Source organism: Plutella xylostella, chromosome 24, assembly GCF_932276165.1.
Source record: "Plutella xylostella chromosome 24, ilPluXylo3.1, whole genome shotgun sequence".
Classification (NCBI taxonomy): Eukaryota; Metazoa; Arthropoda; class Insecta; order Lepidoptera; family Plutellidae; genus Plutella; species Plutella xylostella.
In genome coordinates, this window is record NC_064004.1 from 2,458,342 (window position 1) to 2,483,737 (window position 25,396).

General features: G+C 40.6%; 2 protein-coding genes across 9 annotated transcripts in view; one reads left to right on the forward strand and one right to left on the reverse strand.

Annotated features, from left to right (window-relative positions):
* Positions 1-8,868, reverse strand: part of LOC125488455 (transcription elongation regulator 1-like) — a 56,366-nt gene extending 47,498 nt beyond the window's left edge. The window contains exons 1-6 of the mRNA XM_048629741.1: positions 8,533-8,868; positions 7,936-8,269; positions 7,344-7,497; positions 6,758-7,018; positions 6,415-6,492; positions 5,921-6,040 (exon numbers count right to left, since the gene is read on the reverse strand). Of these exons, the coding sequence (XP_048485698.1) occupies positions 5,921-6,040; positions 6,415-6,492; positions 6,758-7,018; positions 7,344-7,497; positions 7,936-8,269; positions 8,533-8,708 (1,123 nt within the window). The 5' untranslated portion in view covers positions 8,709-8,868. The remainder of the gene's footprint in view (positions 1-5,920; positions 6,041-6,414; positions 6,493-6,757; positions 7,019-7,343; positions 7,498-7,935; positions 8,270-8,532) is intronic.
* A 288-nt stretch (positions 8,869-9,156) lies between these two features.
* Positions 9,157-25,396, forward strand: part of LOC105395576 (transcription elongation regulator 1) — a 52,411-nt gene continuing 36,171 nt past the window's right edge. For 7 of the 8 annotated variants that reach the window (XR_007267687.1, XM_048629777.1, XM_048629771.1 and 4 more), the window contains exons 1-4: positions 9,157-9,546; positions 13,062-13,458; positions 14,505-14,658; positions 15,016-15,189. Coding sequence is in view for 7 of the 8 variants with exons in the window: in XM_048629777.1 (XP_048485734.1) it covers positions 9,371-9,546; positions 13,062-13,458; positions 14,505-14,658; positions 15,016-15,189 (901 nt within the window). In the remaining variant the exon portion in view is untranslated. The remainder of the gene's footprint in view (positions 9,547-13,061; positions 13,459-14,504; positions 14,659-15,015; positions 15,190-25,396) is intronic. The other variant, XM_048629774.1, reaches the window with a different exon arrangement.

The following is a 25,396-nucleotide window of genomic DNA, read 5'->3' on the forward strand; positions in this document are numbered from 1 at the left end:
CAGTCACAGCATTCTCAGATAGTCGAAGAAAAGGTAGAGGTAGAGCAAGAGCGCGAGCAGATGTTTACAGAAACTGCTGCCAGGGGTGATGTACTGGCGGGCTGTCAGTCTGTAGAACAAGGTTTCGAAATTCACAGACAGATGACAGATCTATTGCAAACAGTTTTTGAAGCATTTGTCGCAGCAGTGGAGTTTCGCATCGTAGATGCAAGGGGGGAGGAAGAGTACGTGAACTTAGGAACTGCTCAGACAGTAGCCTCGATCAAACAGATCTTCGTACCTCATCTTGAGTCGTATGGAGTAGTGTTGTTATCCAATCTGTTGATTGAAGTTGCAGAAGAGTTAAGCATCCCCGAACAGGTAGCAGAAGCTGGTTTAGAGTTGAAGTCAAATGCAACAGCTACTGTTATTTATTGTGCAGGGTCAAAGAACACGGACAACACCGATCTGAATCCGTTCATTGGTTCCAAGAGAGCCCTGAGGGTGGGCGGTGATGTTGATAATGCTTATCGTGATGAATTCTTTGAACAACTAATCCTCAGGCCACTCAAACTGAATTCACGATTCAAGTATTGGATTTTATGTGTGACACACCTTGATAGGTTTTATGTACGCAAGTATGTAAGGTACAAACGGGCACATCAAACACCGGAACCAAGGGTTGGACATATTGTTATCGTAAGGGAGGATAGTCCGGCTCCGGTTCATAAACGTTATGATGACAAAGCAGCAAAGCAAGGCATGCTTGTTTGGACAATCTCACCCGTGTGGTTAGTTTTATATGTACTTAATGAGATTGTCAAAAGATCAAGCACAAACTTTGTGTTTTACCAGTTGCTATTTGTTTTGTTAAGTTGTTATTTAATATTTTAAGTGTTGTCTATGTAATGCAATATGTGTACTATTTGTTTTTGTTACTGAGATTTGTGTACTTTTAGTTTTGTTTATTTCAATGTACCTATAGCGATTTCTACAGTTTATTTGATGGACAGTGTGTCCATGGCGGGCGGTATGTTCAATCGCTATCAGAGGCGCTGGCAACGACCTCTATTAGGTTTATTTGTAACTAATTGGTATTGATATCTATCGTCTGTGTTATCTATTTAGTAGCATATCTATGGCATATTTAGGGCTATAAACCTCTACAGAGGGTGTAATTCATATTTGGAATAGTCAGGTTTCTAATAAGCTGTGTCAATGAAATATATGATTCATTCATAACTGGGACACCGTTGTTTCTATACCGCCGGACAATCTTGCCATTTTTCCGCCCAGCTCCCCGACGCCCCGGCCAGCGACTCCGCCCCGCTGCAGGTGCTCGGGACCGACGTGTACGGGGCCATCATGTCTTTCCGCTGCGGCTCCACCGGCGGACTGGACGGCCTAAGCCCCCAACACCTGAAGGACCTCCTCGCTAGCACCGGCCAGGCAGGAGAAACCCTGCTGAGCAATTTGACGGCACTTATCAACCTTATGCTAGCGGGGAAGGTCAACACATTAATTGCCCCCCTCATGTACGGCGCCAGACTCTGTGCCCTCAACAAAAAGGATGGGGGCATAAGACCCATCGCCGTTGGCTCCACCCTCAGACGTATAGCTTCCAAAGTCTGCTGCCGTCAAATTCTACCAAAGCTAAGCACTTACCTGCAACCCCTCCAACTCGGCTTCGGCTCCAAGGGAGGATGCGAGGCCGCAGTCCACGCACTGCGGACCTATATCGAACACGACGGTGGCGAGGTTGTCCTCAAAGTCGACATCAAAAACGCATTCAACTCAATAGACAGAGGTACATTCCTAACTGAAATAAAAGAACTCACACCAGAAATATATCCATACCTCTGGCAATGTTATTCATCCCCATCCAATCTCATCTACAATTCAAATCTCATCCACTCCGAAGTCGGCTGCCAACAAGGCGATCCGCTCGGCCCTGCCATCTTCAGCCTCGCCATCCACAAAACGATATCCTCCCTGAAGTCGAAGCTGAACATGTGGTACCTTGACGACGGCACTCTGGGAGGCGAGTCTGCTCGACGACCTCCGAACACTCACGGACAATATGAGGGAAATAGGCCTGGAACTCAACAGCTCTAAGTGCGAAATTTTCATCCCATCACATATATCCGATGCAAGAAAATCGACAATCATCCAACGCTTCAACTCATTAGCCCCCAATATTAAAATACTAGACGAAACATCTCTGCGCCTCCTCGGAGCTCCCATCCATGAACAGTCAATTAACAACTTCATATCTGAAAAAATGAACTCTTTCACCAACAAAATCCCACACCTCCTCAAAATAAGTAAACACATGGCTTTTCAAATAATCCGGTACTCACTGTTTGTTCCCAACTTCACATACATACTAAGATGCAGCCCCATTTTCAAAAACAAAACAATCCTTTCAGACATAGACAACCTAATACAAAATTCACTCAGTAAAATATTAAACCTACCATTCAGAGACCGCGACTGGCTCCAGGCCTCTCTACCCATCCGTTTCGGCGGCATCGGTGTCAGAAAGGTGTCGGATGTAGCCCTACCCGCCTTCTTGTCTTCAACCCACAGCACACTGACCTTGTATAATAAAATTATTCACCCATCCTTGGGTGTTTCTGAGGTCTCGTGCTGTGGTGAAGCCAAGGAGGCATGGCAATCGATCTGCCCTGGTGAGGCACTGCCCGAAAACCCGCACTCGCAGCGTCTGTGGGACGAGCCCAAATGCCTGTCTACAGGAAGGCACCTGCTCGAGACGAGCCCCAACAACACAGAGAGGGCAAGACTCCTGGCGACGGCAGAACGCGAGTCAGGCCTCTGGCTCCATGCCCTGCCCTCGCCGAATGTGGGAACCTTCCTCGACGACAGGTCTTTCCAGACGGCGATCGGCCTTCGGCTTGGCATGAAAATTGTCCAGCCCCATCACTGCCCGTGCGGAGCGGAGGTCAGCCAACTTGGCCACCATGGCCTCTCGTGCAGACGCAGTGCCGGCCGCCTGTCCCGCCACGCCGCACTGAACGACATCCTGCGCCGGGCCCTTGTGTCAGTCAACACCCCGGCGGTGCTGGAACCTGCCGGTGTCATCCGCGACGACGGAAAGAGGCCCGACGGGATGTCGCTCATTCCCTGGGCACACGGGAGGCCGCTAGTGTGGGATGCCACGTGCGTCGACACACTGGCGGCGTCACACGTCCCACACACATCCAGGGCGGCGGGAGCGGCGGCTGGTACTGCTGAAAACCTGAAACGGGAGAAATACAGGTCGCTCGACAGCACATACCTATTTCTCCCGTTTGGCGTCGAAACGATGGGGCCATGGGGTCCGGATGCCAAAAGTTTGGTTAAAGAGATCTCTTCCCGGCTCGCAGACGTCTCAGGGGACAAACGAGCCGGGGCGTACCTCCGCCAGCGCCTGAGTCTGGCGATCCAGCGGGGCAATGTCGCCAGCGTGTTGGGAACCCTCCCACAGGGACCAGGCTTAGAAGGTCTCTTCTATATATAGTTTTAGTTATGCACATAGGTTTAGTTTGTATAATATATAGGTAGTTTAGTTTGTAGTTGTAAAGTATTTAATATTAATCTTATACTAACGTTGAAAAATAAAAAACATAAATCTATTTTTCATTTAAGTTAATTACATATTATAGGTACACTGTGAGTAGTTATTTTGTTTTGTGTATTGCAACGTGTTTAGCTACTGCTACATTTAGGATTATTTTTTGTAATAGGTATTCCATTGTTAATAAGTGAAAACTTGTAATTGGCTTTCAACTACATACTTTTAGCATCTTTCCATAAACTTTAGCTGTAAGTTTTCCTTTGAAAAATAAATAATAAATAAATAAATAATAATAGTACAAAAAAGGCGGTCTATTGCTTAAAGCAATCTCTACCAGACAACCTTTGGATGGAAGAGACAATTGTAACATAATCAATGGTAGTATTGGGTTAGGTTAGTGATAATGAGAATACAACATACAAAAAGGCTAAATAAATGAGGGGGCATATTGCTTTCAACGGCTGACTTAAAGTCAGCATGTAATATTATACCTTCAACCCGCGCAAAGTTTCTAGACACCTGGCCCAAAAATCTACCCCTCTCCCCTTTCCCCGCGCGAGGCCCCGCTCTCGTCCTTTTGTAGCGTTAGCATAAGAATTATCAGACGATTACCTAACAATAAATATTTTTTATCGCATAATTTTTGTTAAGTACTACTTTAACAAGTAGGTATCAACTTGAATACTTATACAGGGTGTTGCAAAAAGCATGTTGTGTCTGGGCCCAAAACTGAAATCACAACTTTGAAATTCGTATTTTTTTTTATTCATTTTCCATAGAAACTTAGTTCGTCAAGTGCCTTTTTATTATGGAGAATGTTTTTTTTTTCGCGAATTTTGAATTTCCAATTTCGGATTCGGGCTTAGACATAACATGCTGCACACGCTGGTTTCGGCTTTGTATAATACCCTTTTTGCAACACCCTCTGTATAAACAAATATTTATACATATTTATTACAATATAACAAAAGTCAGGTAAGTAAGTATGTTTTTAGATAACCAGAATAATTTCAAATATCGGGGCGCTACATGTATATATTATTATGTTAACGTTCTCGCAACAATTTTCTTTATAAAATGAGTTCATTAAAACTGCGCAGTATGGCGAAGTCCATTATTTTTGTAGCCGAGCTTAGTTATAAAAATACTGATAGCAAAGAGGTTTTTTTTTAAAATATCGATATTACTTTTTTTGCACTCAGTACTAAATACAAATGTCATTTAACCCAGGTGTCTAGTTATTTCGCCCGCCTTGTACAAGCTAGAACTATCGTGGGGCCGAGCGGTAAAAACGGTAAATCCTATGTATTTATTTAAAGTTTAAACACACCCGAGCAAACACTTTTAATTTTATGATCCACTAACGGGTGATACACGAAATGAAACATTTGTATAATTTGATTCATCTATATTCCACCCATGAGTGGATTTAGAATCAAACTGTTAGGGCTGGGGTGGCATACATAATATATCTGACTGTACATAATATATATTAGTTATATCTACCATTAGGCCTGCGGCGGCGGCAGGGCCTCGCCCGGCGGCGCGTCGTCGTTGTCGCTGGGGCTCGCCGCGTCCTGAGACTCGCCCTCTTTGCCACCACCAGCGGCCCGTGTTCGATGCCCCGTCCCGACAGATACAACTACTTTGTCTGTGTGTACTATTACTCTGACAAAGGTTTCCTACAACACGATCGGCTTTCCTTTGAGATTTTAACTGCGATACGCGACTAGCGCCACACCTATAGCGCCATCTATTGGTATTCATGGGTAGCTAATGCTCCTATCAAGACGCTGGCGCGCCGTATACATCGCTTATCGAAGCAAGCGTGTCGGGTATCGCTACCAGATCTTACCTGACTCACTCTATAAGCTACATAAGTGCATACTCTCTCTCTTTCTATCAGTATACATATAATATATTACCATTAGGCGGCGGCTGGCTGGCCTGCGGCGGCGGCAGAGCCTCGCCCGGCGGCGCGTCGTCGTTGTCGCTGGGGCTCGCCGCGTCTTGAGACTCGCCCTCTTTGCCACCACCAGCGGCCCGTGTTCGATGGCCCGTTCCGACAGATACGACTACTTTGTTCGTTAATCTGTGTGTACTTTTACTCTGACAAAGGGTTCATACAACACGATCGGCTTCCCTTTCAGATTTTAACCGCGATACGCGACTAGCGCCACACATATAGCGCCATCTATTGGTATTCATGTGTATCTAATACTCCAATCAACACGCTGGCGCGCCGTATACATCGCTTATCGAAACGAGCGTATCTTTGATCGCTACCGGATGTTACCTGGCTCACTCTATAAGCTACATAAGTGCATACTCTCTCTCTTTCTATCAGTATATTATTATTATTACCATTAGGCGGCGGCTGGGTGGCCTGCGGCGGCGGCAGGGCCTCGCCAGGCGGCGCGTCGTCGTTGTCGCTGGGGCTGGCCGCGTCTTGAGACTCGCCCTCTTTGCTCTGGCCGGGGGGACCTGGAATGTGTACGGGGGAGGTTTTAGAATAGTGAATGAAGGTCTTTTTAGCGTGTCCAGAGAAGAATTAAGATTAAGAAGTTTTGTCATTGCTAAAAGGATTAGCCAGACAGACATGTTTTGTCAGTCTCAGTCACTCTGAGTCACTCAGTCGGATTAACCAAGGTGCAGAGATACTAGACACGTTAAACTTCTAACATCCCATATTTTCCGTCGAGGGTTGAAAACTAACACTGTGGTATGTTATATGACAAACTATGTCAGTATCTGAGAAAGTTGCTCGTATGATGTACTCCGTGCGTACGTTTTGTTTAAACCCCGCTTTAGAAAACAATGAAAGCAAAATGAAAATAATAAAAAAAAACAATAATAACCATCCATATTGGCCCACGGCGGCGGCTGCATGAACGGCGGCATCGCCTCCTTGCTAAACAGGCTCGGGATCTCTTTGTCTGAAAACTCCGTTCATTTTCATTTCCGAAACAAATAAGAAAAAAAACAAGGGAATGGTGAAAAAAATATATGAAAAGCTGTTGGAGAAAAAGTACTGCGTGTGTTGTCGCCTCTCTGTCTGTCTAAAACATAATTACAGAGAGTGACAGCATGTATTTTATCCAACAAGTAGCCATTAACCAGACATTGTGACACAATAAGCCCTTACAATAATATTTTTCACGAAAACAATTTACAAAAATATCTAACAGCTGAAAAACTTACCACCATCAGGTTTAGCAGCCCACGGTGGCGGCTGCATGAACTGCCCCGCCTGGCTCGTCGGGGGACCCACTCCCGGGGGCACCATGCCCATTGGGGGCTGCATGTGGGTCATGGGACCCCCCGGGCCGTTCATGGGCATGCCTTGAGGAGCGCCCATCCCTTGTGGAGGCGCGCCCATCCCTTGCGGTGGCGCGCCCATAGTTTGGGCCATTCCCTGAGGTGCTCCCATGGTCTGTTGGGCACCCATGCCTGGCAGTTGGCCTGGGGACAATTGTTTTTGTTGAATGTCTGTGTTATGGGCAGGTGTGTTGCTAATGTCTGAGTTTTATAGCAACATCACTCATTAATAGACATGTCCAATATGCAGCTGCATGAGTAGATACCTACATGCAGAAGTAAAATGTCCTGTTTGATTGCGTTTTCTGGTTGACATTAATTACTTAATTGGCACAAGCAATAATTACTATTTACATTTTGAATAAACTTCAAGTACATTGGGATTTTTCAGGACTTATAACAAAGATTGTAACCAACTTACATGATATAAACACAAAATATTTTTTAACTGTTCATGAAAAAATCTTACCAGTAGTAGCCATAGCCTCCATCTCAGCTTGTGTGATCACTTTGCAAGTGGGTGAGTCCTGCGGCCGCGTCCATGTGGTCTCACGGGTCCGCGAGTGGTAGTAGTATGACTTGCCGTCTTCTGACTTCGTCTCCACCCAGATTTCTGGGGCTTGCTGTTGATTGAGTGGAGTGATTAGTGGTTATTCATTTGTTTCTGTTTGGAAATCTAGCACTGTTATAATGCAGTTAGATATTAAACAATAGGAAGCCATTAAAAGTTTTCAACATGGCAAAATGGTAGTTGGTAGTTTTGATATTGGTTGTATACAATATATTTACACGAAATATCACATCACATTGGAAAGGTTATTTTTTGTATTTTTGCTATCTACTCTGGAAAACAGTTTCCAATTTTGATTAATTTTAGTATGTTCTAACATAAGAAGGCTACCCTGGATTAAAAAAACTCATAGGCTACTTACTATTCCTGGATTACTTTTAATATGAAGTGAGTTTAGATGCGGAAATCATAATACTGGTTGCATTCATAAATAAATAATGGTATATTAAAAATATCACCAGTAAATAATTTAGAGACTGCAGTTTCTTACCATATTAGGTGGAGGCATCCCAGGGGGTGCTCCAAATGGCGGGGGCTGTCCCATCATATTAGGAGGTGGTCCCATCGGTCCACCAGGTCCCATCATACCGGGCGGAGGACCAAATGGAGGTGGACCTCCCATCATGCCTGGAGGCGGTCCCATAGGACCCCAGTTACCATCAAAGTTTGGGCCATTGTTAGGTCCAAACCCTCGGGGGCCTCCTCGTCCTCTGAAGAAGCCTCGGCCCCTCATTGGGGGACCTCCTGGGCCGTACCCTCGTCCTCGGAACCGCATCGGAGGTGGACCATTCATCCAACCAGGAGGGGGGCCTCTGCCGCGACCCCTGATAAAAGAGGTTACAATTTAGTGGTGAAGAGGTTTTGCTAGCGATTATGATGAGTGTGCAGCAAGGTGTAAATGAATAAAATCGACAGGAGCAAATCTTTAATATAGTTATCTCAATTAAATAGCAAGCACATACCGTAACAGTGGAGAATAATTCGTGTTTTATTGGAAAATTACAAAATAACATGACGGTCGCACAACAACACAAATGGATAGCACGGAGGTGAAATTGAAAAGGTTTATTTAAAATAAGTTTCCCACCTGAAATTGTTGCGGTTTCCTCTGCCATTTCTATTATTTCCTCCGTCTTCATCATCGAAGTTTTCTTCGTAGTCGGGAAATTCTTTGGATCCGTCACCGCCACTCTCGTTGCCGTCGCTGTTGTTGCGGTTATTATCATTTACCGAATCCTGGGAGTCATTGTATTCGTCATCCATCGTGGAAATTGAGAGTTATCTTTGTTAAACACTTTTCTGCATCACTGAATTGTTGTTTAGATAAATATCGGCAAAGGTAAGCGGGAACGTTATCAACAAAATCAACAAATTCAATAATGGCCGCCGCCTTCCGCACCGCGCATGCGTCGATGTCTATGGTTGATTCGAATTTCACAGACTATTTTAGTGTTGCCAGCTTGGATTTTAAAATTACTGAAGCCATCAGAATAATAACTGCCTTGCGCTTTGAGCAGTCATCGACTAGACTCAGACTAGACTCTCTAATCTAAGTAATAAGTACTATGGACAGTCCCTATCTCACTCGTATGTAATACTAGGAGTGAGATAGGGACTGTCCATAGTACCAACTTGGTGACAAATTTTGTCACCAAGTTTGAATCGAAACTAATACACAATCGAGATTTATACAGCCCTACACTTCACATTTGCTCCTTGGTCTTGGCGTCGACAACATAGTCTGTGTTGTCTGTCTTTTGGCGGCCATTTTATCTACTATTTATTTTTGAAAATGTTGACGAAGATGGGCGTGTAGCTTTGTGAAATAAACCATCGGATCACATATTTTATTCGTATTTTACTCCGCATGCCATCTAAATCAATATGAAGTAAAGATTGTGAACGTGGAGTGTTAATTATTAACAATGAGTGAGGATATTTCGGAAGGTCTTTATAATATCGCGGCGAACTATAGTGATGCTGATGATGTTATTGTTATACCAAATAAAGTGGATACAGTGGTGATAGATGATGATAGTGTAAGGAGGGAAGACCCTGGAAGCGCCAGCGGGGTCGACAATGCAAGAGGCTTCTATCCCAGGTAAATATTCGGCACTTTATCCGCACTTTCTCCATGTTATTTTGTATGTGTACATGTGTACATTTTCTTAGAGCGTAAATTGTGGTTTCTCGTATTAAATATTGTCTCTAACAATTTATATTTATCAATACGTACGTTAGAACCCTTCTTAATCAAATTATTGTTTGTTTCGTTGGGTATTCCATGTCTCAGATACCATGATAATAAAATACAAACTTTGTTATGCTGGCGATTCCATTTTGTTACTATTCATTTTCAATATACTAGCTAAAGTTGGCAATTGCAAGTGAAAGGCCCATATCATAGTCAAATATTTAAGGTCTCAATCCTGATAAATCAGCTATTATCATCATTTCTACTACTTAAAGAAGATACTTTTTGTAATACATATAACCCCAATTTGTACTATTTCATTGTTGTGTCCCATTTTGTAAATTGTGATTTCGTGCATTTTAAAAAACTATTTGTATTGTATTACTGTGTTTTTTGTGCTATTTTTAAGTTGTTGTGTTTTAAATTTGTAATAAAATGTATGGTACTGTTAATGACTTCAAGACTTTTGATGACGGTTTATGATTGATGATTAATGTACATTGGTACGCGTTGTTGGTTACAAGTGTCCTGGAACCCCATGTCCATACTAAAAGCTACATGTACATTCAGTGGGAACCGCTACCAGTCCTTTCATTTTCCAGGACATGTGTAACCGACTATGCATACCAATGTACGGGCAGTCTGTACGCAGCTTTAAATTGTGGCATAGCAATGCCACAGTCTAAAAGTTTTCTCTTCTTACATAGCATGGGGCATATGACATGACAAAAGATTAAATCAAACTCATGTCTAGTGGCCCATGCTACATGGGCTGGAAATTATATTATGCAGCCTGCCCTTACATAGTTCTTATGATGTTGATTCTGAAGGCACAAAATTTAATTTGAATGATGTGAAACTATACATTTTGTCAGTGGAGAATGAGATTTACAAAAACACTCATAAATTTTTGCGTTCAAAATAGATATTAGTAACATTTAATACATTTTATAAAGTTTTAAATGTATGTTATGAGAATAATTTTATCATACAATCAGTGTATTTTATAAACATAAATTGTGTTAGAAATCTGTACCAATAAGCAATATTTTAATATATTTTTTGTAATTTTTATACCATTTTAAACTGTATTGTTAACCGACTTATATAATTTTATTCATAGTTGTAAGGCTTTGCGAGTGTTTCTTCTTTTGTACAGTTACATAAACAGCAGAACCTCTTGTCTAAACTTGTCACATTCCCTTCATATAATCCAAGTGAATTTTTAATTTACAAAACATTTTACAACCTGATGGCATGGTTATGTTACAGAGTTTCTACTGTGTTTAATTTTGTTCTCACTTCACTTAAAAGTGTGGTCAATTACTACCTGCACATAGCTAAGTAAATTCAACAATAACAATGTTAGTTCTGAAGTTGTCAGTAAAATGCACTTTTGTACCTTGTCAAACTGACAAACCACCCATTCATTCTTCCAAAGTTTGACTGTTGTTTAGTTTTACAAAGCACAAAAGTGTAATTGTATTCAACTTCAGACCATCTATAGTCGTTTGCAATAGAATCCAACAATCATGTAAACAAATATGGCGGACTGACATTGACAGCGTATTGTTTATGCCCATAGTGATGTCATAGTGTTCTAATTAGATTAAATATATAAGTTTTTTTTTTTTTTTTTTTTATAAAATAAAACTGATTATATATAAAAAAGTGTTTATTAAAACAAATTTAAATCTTCGTCTTCTTCATCATCACTATCAGAAGTGTCGCCGGTGACCGTAATTATAAATGGAACCACTGTGTCATCGCTTGCCGTGTCTAAAATTCCGTCGAGCTTTTTCATTTCTTTCTCTTCCTTTTTTCGTTTTGGTTAATTATATGAAGCTCTTGAAATTATTTTTTATTGTATTCAAATAATATTAAATTAAAATAATTTATGAAATTAAAATTAAAAGATAACTTCAGATTACGAACAACACTAACTTTTCAATGACTTATAGAGTTCGATGAGTAAAAAACTAAGATGACAGCTTGTCAAATACTTCGAAATTTTTACATTGCAAATGTTTTAACAAATTTAACTTATAAATACAAGTTAAATCGTGTTGAAGATAATGTGAAAACAATGGTGCGTTCGTTGAAATCAGACTATGTTCATAGTTGATCGTCAAATGTATGTGATTACGGAGTAATCGTGACAATTTGGTTTGTTTACATGATTGTTGGATTCTATTGCAAACGACTATAGTACAGGAGTTGAAATTTTTGAAAACAAAAAATGTTTAGGTTTCCTTTTGTCATCTGCATACATTATCTGTCAAAAGTTTTATCATAGTTTCCGCTAGAGGCGCCACTTTGCATGCGAGAAAACGTAAACTTTTATAGTTTTCGATAAACTATGGAACCTGTACTAGACGGGCAGAACTATCAAATTGTTTGAACCAAACTGTACCAATTTCATAAAATCATTGAATACTACTATAATCTGATTGTTCAACTAGTTTTAATTACAAATTTGCAAGCATAAAGTACCTATGTGTGTAAAGAATGAAGCTATCAAGTGTCTACCAGCAATTTATATGATAAAAAATACATGGCAAAGCATGTTATGGTGCAGTGATACTAGTTTAATTTTGTTGTTTATTCCACCACCAATGTAATGACAACCTTATGTGTATTTTATGTGAATATATTAACAGAAACATATACAAAGAAACAGCTGCTACTGTGGGGTAATGTCGAGCCTATGTGGGGTAAATGGGAACACGAATTTGTATAACATTATAATTATTCATGTTTTTGCCATTTAGTAAAGACAAATTTAAAACATTGTTTGTAATGTACACCACATAAACTTTTTACCTCTATTAAATGGTATATTGACCATGATAGAATGCCTTAAATATTTAAAGATGTTTTACGATCGTATTTACCCCTTAATAGTTCATATTTACCCCAAACTTACATCATTATTTTAATAATTGAATTGAATAATTTTCATGAAATTTATACCAAACAAATCATATTGTTGTTTTTTAAGAGATTAAGCATATTATTATGGTGTTGTCAATTACCCCATTTTCAGGAAAACATAATGAGGAAACATCTTCACCGGAATTCTAGACAGCAATCTAATTCCAACCAAGTGATGCTGCGTACATTGGGATCTTCAATTTTCTCTTTCAAGATGACAGTCCTCTTGTCTTTCAATCACCAACACATTAGCATTCAACAATCATTTAGCAGCATTGCATATCTGTCAAACATCAGTCAGATAAATGCAACTTTTGTCAGTATTGACTGATAGGAAATGCTTGTAAAAGATTATTGATTGCAGTGTGGTATGGTAGCTGAGCATATTATGCATGTACTCTCAATTTTATCCACCTCTTTCTTCCTACATACATATTTTCTATTGCTATTTACTGATGTGACTCTACATGTTGTGATAATCAAATTAGCAACCGCGACAGGCAACCTGTGAACTGGATGAGCATGCCACCACCAAACCGGGGCTTCCGGGGCCGAGGGTACGGGCAGCCGGGACAGCGGGGGCGGGGGCATTACCGGGGGCGCGGGGGCCAGCGCTACGGTGGGCCAGGCTACGACAACCCTCTTTCCAACTGGGTACCACCACCCATGCACTTGCCACCACCACGGCTTGTGCCGCCTCACCAGCTAACGATGGCAGGGCCGCCCCCAATGTCTTGCCCGCCTCCCATGCAGCCCCAAATGTCGTTGGTGCCGTACGGGCCCGTGCCAACCATGGCGCCCCCAACGATGGCGCCCCCGCAGATGGCGCCAGCCCCGTTTGGACAGCCACCCCCATATAACGCTAGCGTTTTTACTCAGAATATGGTGAGTTACTGAACTTTGCATTCATGGAAGCATTTAGAAACATAGCCTAGTACTCAGTCACATTCAACTTGATTTGGCTTGCTCCAGTGTTCTTCATTGACAAATTCATTGTTAATTGAACTGAGTTAAATTAAAATGCTGGCCTAAATCTAAATGCTAACATGGATGATATGTTTTTGTGCAATATTTTAAAATGCTGATTTATTTTATTTACTTTATGAAATACCACTGATGATGTATGCATTCTTCTGATGAAATTTTTGCCAAAATTATAAAATTATTGTGTTCTATAATATATGTTTTGTGTGATAACTTAGTACTTGCTATCTTTTGAATGATAATGCGCTGATATAATGTTTTTAATAGCGAGTATTCCCTCCATGATGGAAATTATTAACGAATTTATTCGCTATATATATTTACTTTGCTATTATTATAAAACGCATTTACTGAATTATTATGAAATGATGCGTTGGCGATATTAGAACATGCTCTTCATCAATACACTTGTATAAATGACATAATATATGATCAAATCGATTTCTAACATCGCGCTAATAGATCCATATTATTACTGATTGGCAATTACTTTTAAAAATGACTTTTATAATTTAATGGCGCACCCTTTTTGCGGATATTATATTATGTATTCTATTTTAATATTACTACTCGTTTTTTGATTTTCTATTGTTTTTTTTTTAATATTGTTGTACTTACTTTTACCGTGTGTCGTAAATATATTGCGTTGTTGAAAAATTGCTTTAATATTTCCTTCAACTTTAAACAGTATACTTTATAAAATGTGCGTATTTATGGTTATGATTGCATGCTTGCTTTTATGTAAGTTTACTGTATGCAATAAATATGTGTTATTAAAAAATTTGCGACCAATCAAATTTTAAGTACATATTGTAACAGTGACCGATTTTACACTCAATCTTACGGTCATTTTTACCCCACAACAAAATATACGACTTACCCCAAACTTTCACACACTACAATACAATTTACCCCAACGCCTGACTGACCTATAGCGCACTCCGCAGCCACCGCCTGAGATCTGGGTGGAGACGAAGACGGCGGAGGGTGCGTCATACTACTACCACGCGAGGACCCGCCAGACCACGTGGGACCGGCCTCCGGAGTCAGCCGTGTGTCGCATATTTACGTATGAGCAGTGCGAAAGCATGGCTGAGAATGGTGAGTGTAGGATGCTAATTTTACAAAATTGGTTTGAGAGAAACACTGATGTTGCTATGCCAAAAAAGAGCTTAAAAGCACAATCTCTGCCCTATCTACTAGATTGTCTAGGTGACAAATACAAGATTTACCCCAGGATGTGATGTGACCGTCGTAAAAGTAACTAATTTAAAGGAGAAGTGACGAATTATAAGAGAGGATTCAGAGTGCGTCTTTGCTTCAATAGACGAATAGCGGCCTTGTGCCATAGACATCCGCGTATCACAGCGCACTTCCAAACTAAAGAGTATTTTATTAGTTCCACTGTTTTAACATTTACATCAACTTGTGTTTCTTAAATCTCATTTACCCCAACAGGCGACCTCCCGGACGTGCTCAAAGACCTGATACTCCAGACTCCGGCTATGAACAGAGTATCAGACAGCGGCGACGCGGCCCCGGCACCCGTCCCCGCCATGTTCAGCGTACCGCCCCCCACGTGGCCCATGCAGGCCATGCAGCCCACGCAACCCATGCAGGCGCAGTTGAGGGGTGAGTTGGATTCTTTAACAAAATTTGCAGGTGGGGTAAAAGTGAGCATTGTGTTGAAAGTAGATGGAACATATCTTAGGTGGGGTAAAAATAACAGTGTTGTTGTCGCCGTCGCTGGAACATTTTGTAAATGCAGTAAGTGGGGTAAAAGTGAACATAGTATTGAAAGTTGCTGGAACACTTGGTAAATAGAGTACACCTAGGGGTGGGGTTAGAGTCAACGCCGTATGAAACGTTGCTGGAACATTTTTTAAATGATAAATTGAATATTATGAAAAAGACGCAGAATAAAAGTTGACCAGGCTTACTTACGTGCCTAACTAAAATTACAAAAAAAAAACATACGTAATCAAAGAAAAAATCTAACAAAATAAATACAAAGTTTTTCAATTACAAAAATGAAATCGGCGAATGAACATCGCGTTATCATTTTTACTTTCTTTTACCCGCCTTTTACTTTCTACTGCGCCTGATGAGATGAGACTGACAGAGGGTGAAGGTGTAAGCTACTTTAACGTTTTAAAGTTCTTTTTTATGTACTCTTCATAATATACAGGATTTTGCAAAAAGGGTATACTAAGCCGAAACCTACTAAACTGAAATCAGTATTTCAAAATTCGCGAAGAAACAAAACATTCTCCATAGTAAAAAGTCACGTGACCAACCAACAAAACAAGTATACCCTTTTTGCAACATCCTGTATAGTGCCCCGTGGCATCCAACGTTCTTTCTTCAAGGACCATGATTTTCAAAATCCGTACAAAAGTGACTTGCCACAAGAAAGGAAAGCAGCTAAGACTGCGAGTAAAACGTAGAAAGCAATTAATTTTCCGACGATGTTTGAAGCACAATTTTAACAAAGAAATATCTCTTAGGGCCCCTTGCACCAACATATTAAATCTAGATTTAGTGTCAAATTTCGATTTAAAAAAACGTCAGTCCTTATAAAATTTGACACTAAATCGAGATTTAAAACTAAATCTAGATTTATGTTGGTGCAAGTGGCCCTTAATGATCTCAAGTAGAATTCTCTGTTACTAAGCTCTTATAGGGCGTCCCACGCTATCTCTACGCCCTCGACAAACAACTATTTTGCTGAAAACAGCACTGTTACCAGGCACACTGATCCCATTTAATAAATAGTATATTTTCTCGATAGCAAAATGAAAAAGTAAATTCAATTTCTGTATTCTCGGAGTTCGAGAGTTTATTAAATACAAACCTACATCCAAGGCCTGAACTGTGAAGGACGCCTCACAGGCATCAGCAAAGTAATAGGAAGGCTTGTAATACGTGCGCCGTAAGAGCTATATTTGAACCGCAAGTTAACAGTTTATGTAGCGGCTAGATAGTGCACCTAGATGCGAGCCGAGCACTGGATCGATAGAATCCAGGGGCCTGCAGCTGCGCATTACGGGAAATGCAACCTTGAGTGTGCAGGTTACAGTCGGTTTTGCAATGTATTGGGGACGTGATATGCGCTTGTTTTCGTGTGGAGTGGTCAGTTGCCATGACAACCTGTTGCCCGGGGCTCTAAGCTGGGGTTTAACGATGTTTTGATAACTAAGGGCCGGTTTTTCAATGCCAGGATAAAACGTCAAATAACTATCTAACGAATAATTTTATTTGGCTGTTTATCGGCCTGGTAGTTGCTTAACCATTTTTCAATTGTGATTTATTCCATAGATAACTATCTTACCGATTTTTCTATTTGAACTCAGGAGAGATGAAACAAGTATATGCAGACACTAGTGCTAAAGCAGGACAGACTACTATTTCAATTGTCAGTGTCAACTATCACTGTCAAGCAAAGAGCAATCAAGCCACAAGCATCACTGACTGTTTGGTTTGGTTGATTTGATTTTGGTATTTAAATTTGTTATTTTTGAATCACAATGGTTTCACAAAAGAGAGAGCGTTTAGCGAATTTTAATAATGCTGAAGTTACTGTGTAGTGAGTTTAGTAGATAAATTCAAACATGTCATAGAAAATAAAAAGACCGATGTTGCAACAAATAAAGATAAGGAGACTGCATGGAAGAAAATTGAGTTTTCTTTTAACTCCAGTGGTATAACCACAAGTGTCCGCTCATGGAAAACCCTTAAGTTAAAGTACGAGGGCATCAAAAAAACAATGAAGAAGAAGTCTTCCCTGCAAAGGCAGGAGATGTACAAAACTGGAGGTGGGCCCTCAAATGCACCTCCATTTATCGATGTAGAAGAAAAGGTGTTAGGCATTTGCTCCAACATTACCATTCAACATATCCTTAATTTAAAATTAACAAATAAAAACTGAAAGAAATAATTATAACACCTATGTTTTATTATCAAGTACTGGATGGGTTCTCTCTTTTCTCCTCAGCCTATAGCAGTCCAATACTGGACATTGAAGATCATCCCGCCAAGCCGGAGGGTTGTCTTATATAGATACTTATATATAGCATAGGTTACCTACTTATCGTAAAATGAAAAACTATATGTACCTAATATTTTTTTATGAAGGAAGTGCTGCTACATTCCTGTTTTATAAAATTAATGATTGAAAAAAAATCAACATAATGTTTCTAGTCTGGTGCCTTTCGGCGATGAAATTCATTTGCATCCCCCATACTATAATGATCAGGCCTCGTTTTGACGACTGTGACTTTCCTTTCAAATGGATTAATATATTCGTTCATTACTGCCTCTTCTTCGATCGCCATATCATCAATATCATCGAAAATATCCATTGAAAATGACGATTATTATCTGCGCTCGGTAGTTTAGAATTGGTATAAACGCAAAAAAGAACTTACAATAACCTCAAATATGTCAAATTATCAAACGAATAAGCCCTATCTGGCGGCCCAAGCAGCAGATAGATTTATTCTCCAGGTAACTGAGTTATTGGACGAATAAGTTCTATCTGACATTTGAAAAATGTAATATTTCGCTATCTGTCGAATAAACGCTATCTATCTGTCTATCTGAGCATTGAAAAATCGGCCCTAAATGCTGTAAATTCAGATAATTTTATACTTGTGGGGTGCATAAGTGGTATGGGAGGACGCTACGAATTGTTCTGTTTGGAATGTCTCTTTTTTGGCGTAATTTACCCTTTTTAAACCCCAGACGGAAAAGAGGGGTGCTATATCAGCTGTGTATCTGACGGTTGATCCGATTTTCGTTTTGTTTTTTTAGAGTTATTGGTAATGTTATTACGAGTGTTCTTAGCCATGTTTCATGAAAATCGGTTCAAATCAAATTGTTGAATGAAGTACCTATACTCTGTCCATTATATTATTAGTTTTTTGACATTGGAAATTCCATATATATTTGGCGACTGCAAAGGAAAACCAACTATACTTACCAGACATAAGGAAACGTCTAAAATACAATAACATAGTGGAAGCTCTATAGTTGTACGAAGTTTTCTGACGCTCGTTGCGAAAAGCCAAGTATAGAAAATAAATGATGATCTACGAGCTACGTAGGTAGAGCATAATATAGAAAGTATCATTTTCAGATGTATTAAATTACACAAAGAAAGCACTCAAGACTTCATCGAAGAAAAAAAGTGAGAAGGAAGTTCATATGAATTTTCACCGCATTTTATCTAAACCTATTGTTCAGTTGCCATGGTTACTAATCAACTAATGGATGTGGTTTGAAATACAGAGACAAAGGGATTGAAAAGAAAGTATGATGTCTCATAGACAAAGGATTAAATACTGATAGATCAATACATGGTCGATATCAATACATATCGATCATGATATGGTCGAATACAGACGTCTAAACAGACAGATCGCCAAAGCAAGACGTTGCGATATGAGACGCTACAATTGCAAGCGCATTCAAGACGCAATAGAGCAAAACAAGGGCTCCAAAGTCTTTGCTAGAGATCGATCTGTTCGGCAGACTCTGTTGACCCAACTGAAGACCGACACTGGCAACACCGTTTCATCAGTGCCCGAAATTCTGGGAGAAATTGAGAGATTCTACGGACAGTTATACACCACAACACAAAACCCTATTACCAGCGGTGCTCACGACAGCCGAGCGCCACTCACCCGACACTATACCGAAGATATTCCGGACGTCAGTCTAGACGAGATTAGTATAGCTCTCAAACAGCTAAAAAACAACAAAGCTCCGGGAGATGATGGAATAACGACAGAACTTCTGAAAGCCGGCGGTAGACCGATTTTAATAGCACTTCGGAGGCTGTTTAATTCCGTCATACTCGAAGGCACAAGCCCGGAGGCATGGAGCAGAAGTGTAGTGACTTTGTTCTTCAAGAAAGGCAACAAAGCCCTATTGAAGAATTATAGACCCATTGCACTTCTGAGCCATGTGTACAAGCTGTTTTCGAGAGTTATTACGAATCGTCTCGAGCAAAGACTCGACGACTTCCAGCCACTTGTTAAAGGCTATAGTACCATAGATCACATACACACGCTTCGGCAGGTTATACAGAAGACCGAGGAGTATAATCTACCTTTATGTCTAGCGTTTGTGGACTATGAGAAAGCCTTTGATTCTATTGAGCTCTGGGCGATGCTTCAATCCCTTCAGCGGTGCCATATAGACTATCGCTATATCGAGGTGTTGAGATGTATGTACAATGCTGCCACAATGTCAGTTCGATTACACGAACATAGCACAAAACCGATCCAGTTGCAAAGGGGCGTGAGACAGGGAGATGTTATTTCTCCGAAACTGTTCACCTGTGCACTGGAAGATGTTTTTAAGCTTGTAGAGTGGAAAAGACTGGGCATTAACGTCAATGGCGAATATATCTCTCATCTACGATTTGCTGATGACATAGTTATTATGGCGGAAACGCTGGAGGAGTTAGGCGAAATGCTCACAGACCTCAATGATGCCTCTAAACAAGTTGGGCTGAAAATGAACATGGACAAGACAAAGGTCATGTCGAACGAACATGTTTCATCATCGCCCGTAACTGTAGGAGGTGTCACCATCGAAGTTGTTGATCAGTATCCCTACCTAGGACAAGTGATCCGATTAGGTAAATCCAACTTCGATAAAGAGGTAGCTCGTAGAATCCAACTCGGATGGGCAGCGTTCGGGAAATTACGACACATCTTCACTGAAAACATACCTCAGTGTCTGAAAACAAAAGTTTTCAATCAGTGCGTGTTGCCAGTGATGACTTACGGAGCCGAGACGTGGTGCTTCACCAAAGGGCTTATCCACAAGCTCAGAGTTGCTCAGCGTGCTATGGAAAGGGCTATGTTAGGCGTGTCCCTGCGAGATAGGATTCGTAATGAAGAAATCCGCAGGAGAACTAAAGTTACCGACATAGCCAAAAGGATTAGCACGCTGAAGTGGCAATGGGCTGGCCACGTAGCCCGCAGAGCCGACGACCGCTGGAGTAGAAAGGTTCTGGAGTGGAGACCCCGTGTCGGCAAACGGCGTGTCGGTCGCCCCCCAACCCGTTGGTCTGATGATCTGCGGAAGGTAGCGGGAAGCCGCTGGATGCAGATGGCAGGTGACCGTTTGGGGTGGCGATCGTTAGGAGAGGCCTATGTCCAACAGTGGACTACGGAAGGCTGAGAGAGAGAGAGAGAGAGAGAGATCAATACATACACCCACTGTTAGTGCCTGACTTATATAAAACCTAAAATCATAAATCATCATCTGCCCTTTATCGTCGACTGGACATAGATAGGCTTCTCCCAAGGAGCGCCACAACACTCTGTCCTCGGCCTTCCTCATCCAGCCACTACCGGCTACCTGTGAAAGCTCGTCGCTCCAGCGGGCCGGAGGGCGTCCCATGCTACTCTTGTCTATATTGAATCGAAGTAAATGATATTATAATGTTATCCTCTACACTGAAACATTTGATTAAAGGCAAAGTAAAAGCTCTTCACCAAAACAGAACCTCCCACGTGTAAATTTCAAAGCCTTTCCATCTGTGGGTTGTGTAGATAAAATCGATAATACCCGGGCTTCAGCGTTCGGTGTATTCGCTGTTGCTATGCTTGATTTGTGTGCTGTTTAGTTAGTCGTTTTGTGCGGGGGGTGTTAGCACCAGCCATTGCTCACTCGAATGGAACCTTAGGATGACTTGCACCAAACATTTCTGACTGACTGAGCAAGACAGCGGTAGATTTAATTTCGTTTAAATATTTTGTGCAGGCCACCCTTAGTATAAGGTCTATGGTTCTACGGTCCCGTGCTTGCGTTTCCTAGCCTAGGAATCCACATCCACACTGGTCCATTGTGGGTTGGTGGGTTGACATGTAAGTTATTTAGGCAGGCAAGTTTCTTCACGATGTTCATGTCGCAGGCATCTGGTTTAAGCTTCTGTTTGATTGAACCGCTAGCCCGTTCATTGGATGACGCTACTCAGTTGAATGACTAAAGAACAACTCGTCAAGTGGTTGACTGTAACGTCCAACGTCTTGACTGAACGTTATTCAGCGAAGTCGTTAAATGGGATATAGTATAGCAACTTTGTAATGTCTGGTTAGGATGAACATGACCAGACAAGAGTCAACAAAAAGACTATGTTACAAAGCTCTCATCTCACAAATTAACTAAATAATAACAATAAACGTACCTTGATATTGTTGTTCATAATATCCAGTTTCAGCACATTTTTTTCTTTGAAACTATCCGCCGGCTGTGTAATAATAGGTAAATCCATGTTGTCACACTATTTTAACATAAATACTTAACGCACTTTAAAGCTAATTTATTTGCAAAAAATAACAATACAAGTGCTTTTTGTGTCAGCTGTTCGCTGTTAGACGCCATATTTGTTTTATTCACCACCTGACTGATTTTAAGTCCGCTAACTAGTTGGACGTTTTGTGACGCTTGTACAATCAACGTTCGGCCTAGTCATACAACTGAATAGCGTCATCCAATGAACGGGCTAGCGGTTCAATCAAACAGGAGATTAAACCAGATGCCTGCGACATTCATACATTCTAAAGAACTGATAGGTGCATGGTACAGCATTCGAACCCGAGTCTATTTTGCGAGAGACCACACGTTATTAAAATTACCCACCTGTTGATCACCATACCACTACACCGCTCGAAAATTGTTATAAAACTATTGAAAATAAGGGTTTGACAGGAGCGGTGGTAGCTCAGTCGGGTAAGCGCCCGCTTCTCACGCCAGAGATGCGGGTTCGAATCCCGGCGCTGACATGTACCAATGAGTTCTTTTCTGAATTTAAGTACAATGTATACCATCGCTCTTACGGTGAAGGAAAACATCGTGAGGAAACCTGCATATCTAGATTTAGCACATCTAGATATGTGAACCCACCAACCCGCAGTGGACCAGCGTGGTGGGAAAATGGTCCAAGCTTAGGAAGGCAGTTTAGACCTTGGGGATATGCACAAAGGTTCCATCCGAGAGAGCCAGGTGCAGGTACTGTTACCCCCACAGAGTATAGAATATAGAATAGAAGGGTTTGACTTGCGAAAGGTAATTATATTTTTTCTGTAACAGAGCGTTTGTTGAGCATAAATATCTCATTATTTGATGACCAAATGCACTCGCTAGCAAATAGCGGAATGAATTATTATATCTAATTAATTAAGAAATGACCTCCGTGACTCGGAAATCGGTGTGAACATAAATATCTGCCATATTTGATGACCAAATACTCTATCAAATAGCAATTAATTAAACTCTATCTATAGATTGGCAAGTTGCTTGGCGACCCTCCTTGCGGGGTGAAAGACGCGGAGGGGACGAGGTACCCAAGACGACAGCGGGTAGCGGGAGGGGTAGCGGTGGAGGGGAACGCGTGCACTGCATGTCATTGTTACGGCAGTCTCGGCCGCGCAGCCGAGGCGGCCACATGTCTTATATAGTCTGTCATAATTTGAGTGCGACCCACATGAGATCATTGATCCTGAGACCATTAGTCTTAGGATGAGTGTTGAGGCCTTTTTAATATTATCGTTATATTAGGTATCTATAATTCGTCAACAAAATAACTTTAAAAACAACAAATCGTATAATGTCTCAATATAGGGGCTTCTTGTAGAACAGCGTACCGGATCAGTCATGCTACGCGGCTAAAGGTTGGTACTGCGCAGTCAGATACGAAAAAGTAAACAACAAAGACGAAGAGTCCATATGACAGTGCGTCAGTTGTCAGTTCTTGTAACTAGGAAAGCAACCAAAATTTATGTGATTTAATGAAAGTAATTAATGAGCAAAATTATTCGCCTGAAAAGTGGAGAAATTGTGACGACCATGTCATAAAAAATTAAGACGAATATTATAAATCTGATAGAGTATTTGACGATGTATTGGACAGGTATGTTATTGTTTGTATGTATGTGTACACTGAACTAATATGACTGGCGTACTCTAGTACATTATGCTTCAAAGTAGGTATAATGTTTTTTTGGTTTTTATTGAAGTTAATGAAAACGATGATGAAGATGAGGATGACGACGACGATGAACAAGTTCAAACAGAGAGTGAACATGAAAGTGACATGGAAATTGATTTATAAAATAAAACACTTTTACATAAATAAATTCAAATTGGTAGATATTCTGAAGGTAAACATCCAAATTTTAATGCTGTCAAACTATAAATTTTAAGCTAAATATGACATTTACGGGAACACTCATAGAATAAAATTTTACTTACGTCAGATATAGTTATAGTGCCACAAACTTATCTGTTCCGGTGAGAGCGAACTAAATTGGTCCATATAATCTATTTATTTATTTATTTAAACACTTTATTGTATGTATACACAAATTACACAGTTTAAAGTAAAAGTTAACAAGTACAAGAAAGAACAATACAAGTATATATATACAAAGGCGGACTTATCGCCTAAACGCGATTTCTTCCAGTCAACCTTTATGGTGTGGAAATAAAAGTAAGCCTATAACTCTTAAAATTAAATAAAACTACTGTATACACAGAGACAATCAAGTGTAACCTAATCCAAATTTAAATAAACATATCTAACTATAACCTAACATATTAAGTTCTAAGCTAAAAATAAATAAATATAAATAACTATTATGTACCTACATATATTAACTATCATGTTTTATATTAATATAAATAGTAGTATACATATATAAATATACTATTACATATATAAATAAATAAATAGATAAATAAAATAGAATAAAACAATTACCATCCCAAGGTCTTATAATAATGTAATTTAAGACTATTTTTAAATACATTAAGTGATGACGATAGCCGTACTTCCACTGGTAGCGAGTTCCACAGATTCACAGCTTTGACAGCAAAGGAGCCACCATAGGCCGCACTGGTATGTTGCGGTACACTCAGCATTTTATTTTCCTGTGATCGCAAAGCACGTCCGTGGGAAGACAAGTATGTGAACTTGCTTCGTAGGTACTGGGGAGCATTTGGATTATTAAGGGCATTATAAAGAAGACAAAGAATATGAGTATTCCTTCGAAGGCGAATAGGGAGCCACTTTAGTACAGCACGGTACTCAGAAATATGATCATATTTACGTAATCCGAAAATAAATCGGATACATAAATTCTGGAGACGTTCGAGTTTGTTAAGTAGCTCCTCTGTGAGGTCAAGATAGCTTACGTCTGCGTAATCGAGAATCGGGAGCAGTAGTGACTGTGCCAGCGTAATCTTAGTGTGATGAGGCAGGAAAAATTGCAAGCGCTTAAGGGAGTGACAGGATGCAAAGACTTTTTTACTAACGGCTTCTACTTGGGGTAGCCAGGTAAATGTGCTATCCATAATTACGCCCAGATTCTTAACTGACTTAACAAAAAGTATCTCAGTACCGTCATAGTACAGCTTGCTATCAAGGGACAAATATGATCTATTCAGCAGCCTTGGACTTCCAATCATAATAGCTTGCGACTTGTTAGGATTGAGTAGAAGTCCAAACTTCTTTACCCATTTAGATATTATGTCCAGGTTTTGATTGATGACATCAATTGCCGAATTAATGTCTTCCGGAAGAGCACTAGTGTAGATCTGGAGATCGTCTGCATAGAGGTGGTAGAGAGAAGTAAGTTGTTTAGCTAAGATATTAATAAATAGTGAAAAGAGTAAAGGAGATAGCACGCCGCCTTGCGGGACGCCCGCTAGTACCGGACACCAGGCAGAGCTCTCTGCGTCGGTGCGAACGCACTGCTGGCGTCCCTTAAGGTAAGATTCGAACCAAGTGGTGACTGTCGGAGATACGTTAAGAGATCGTAAA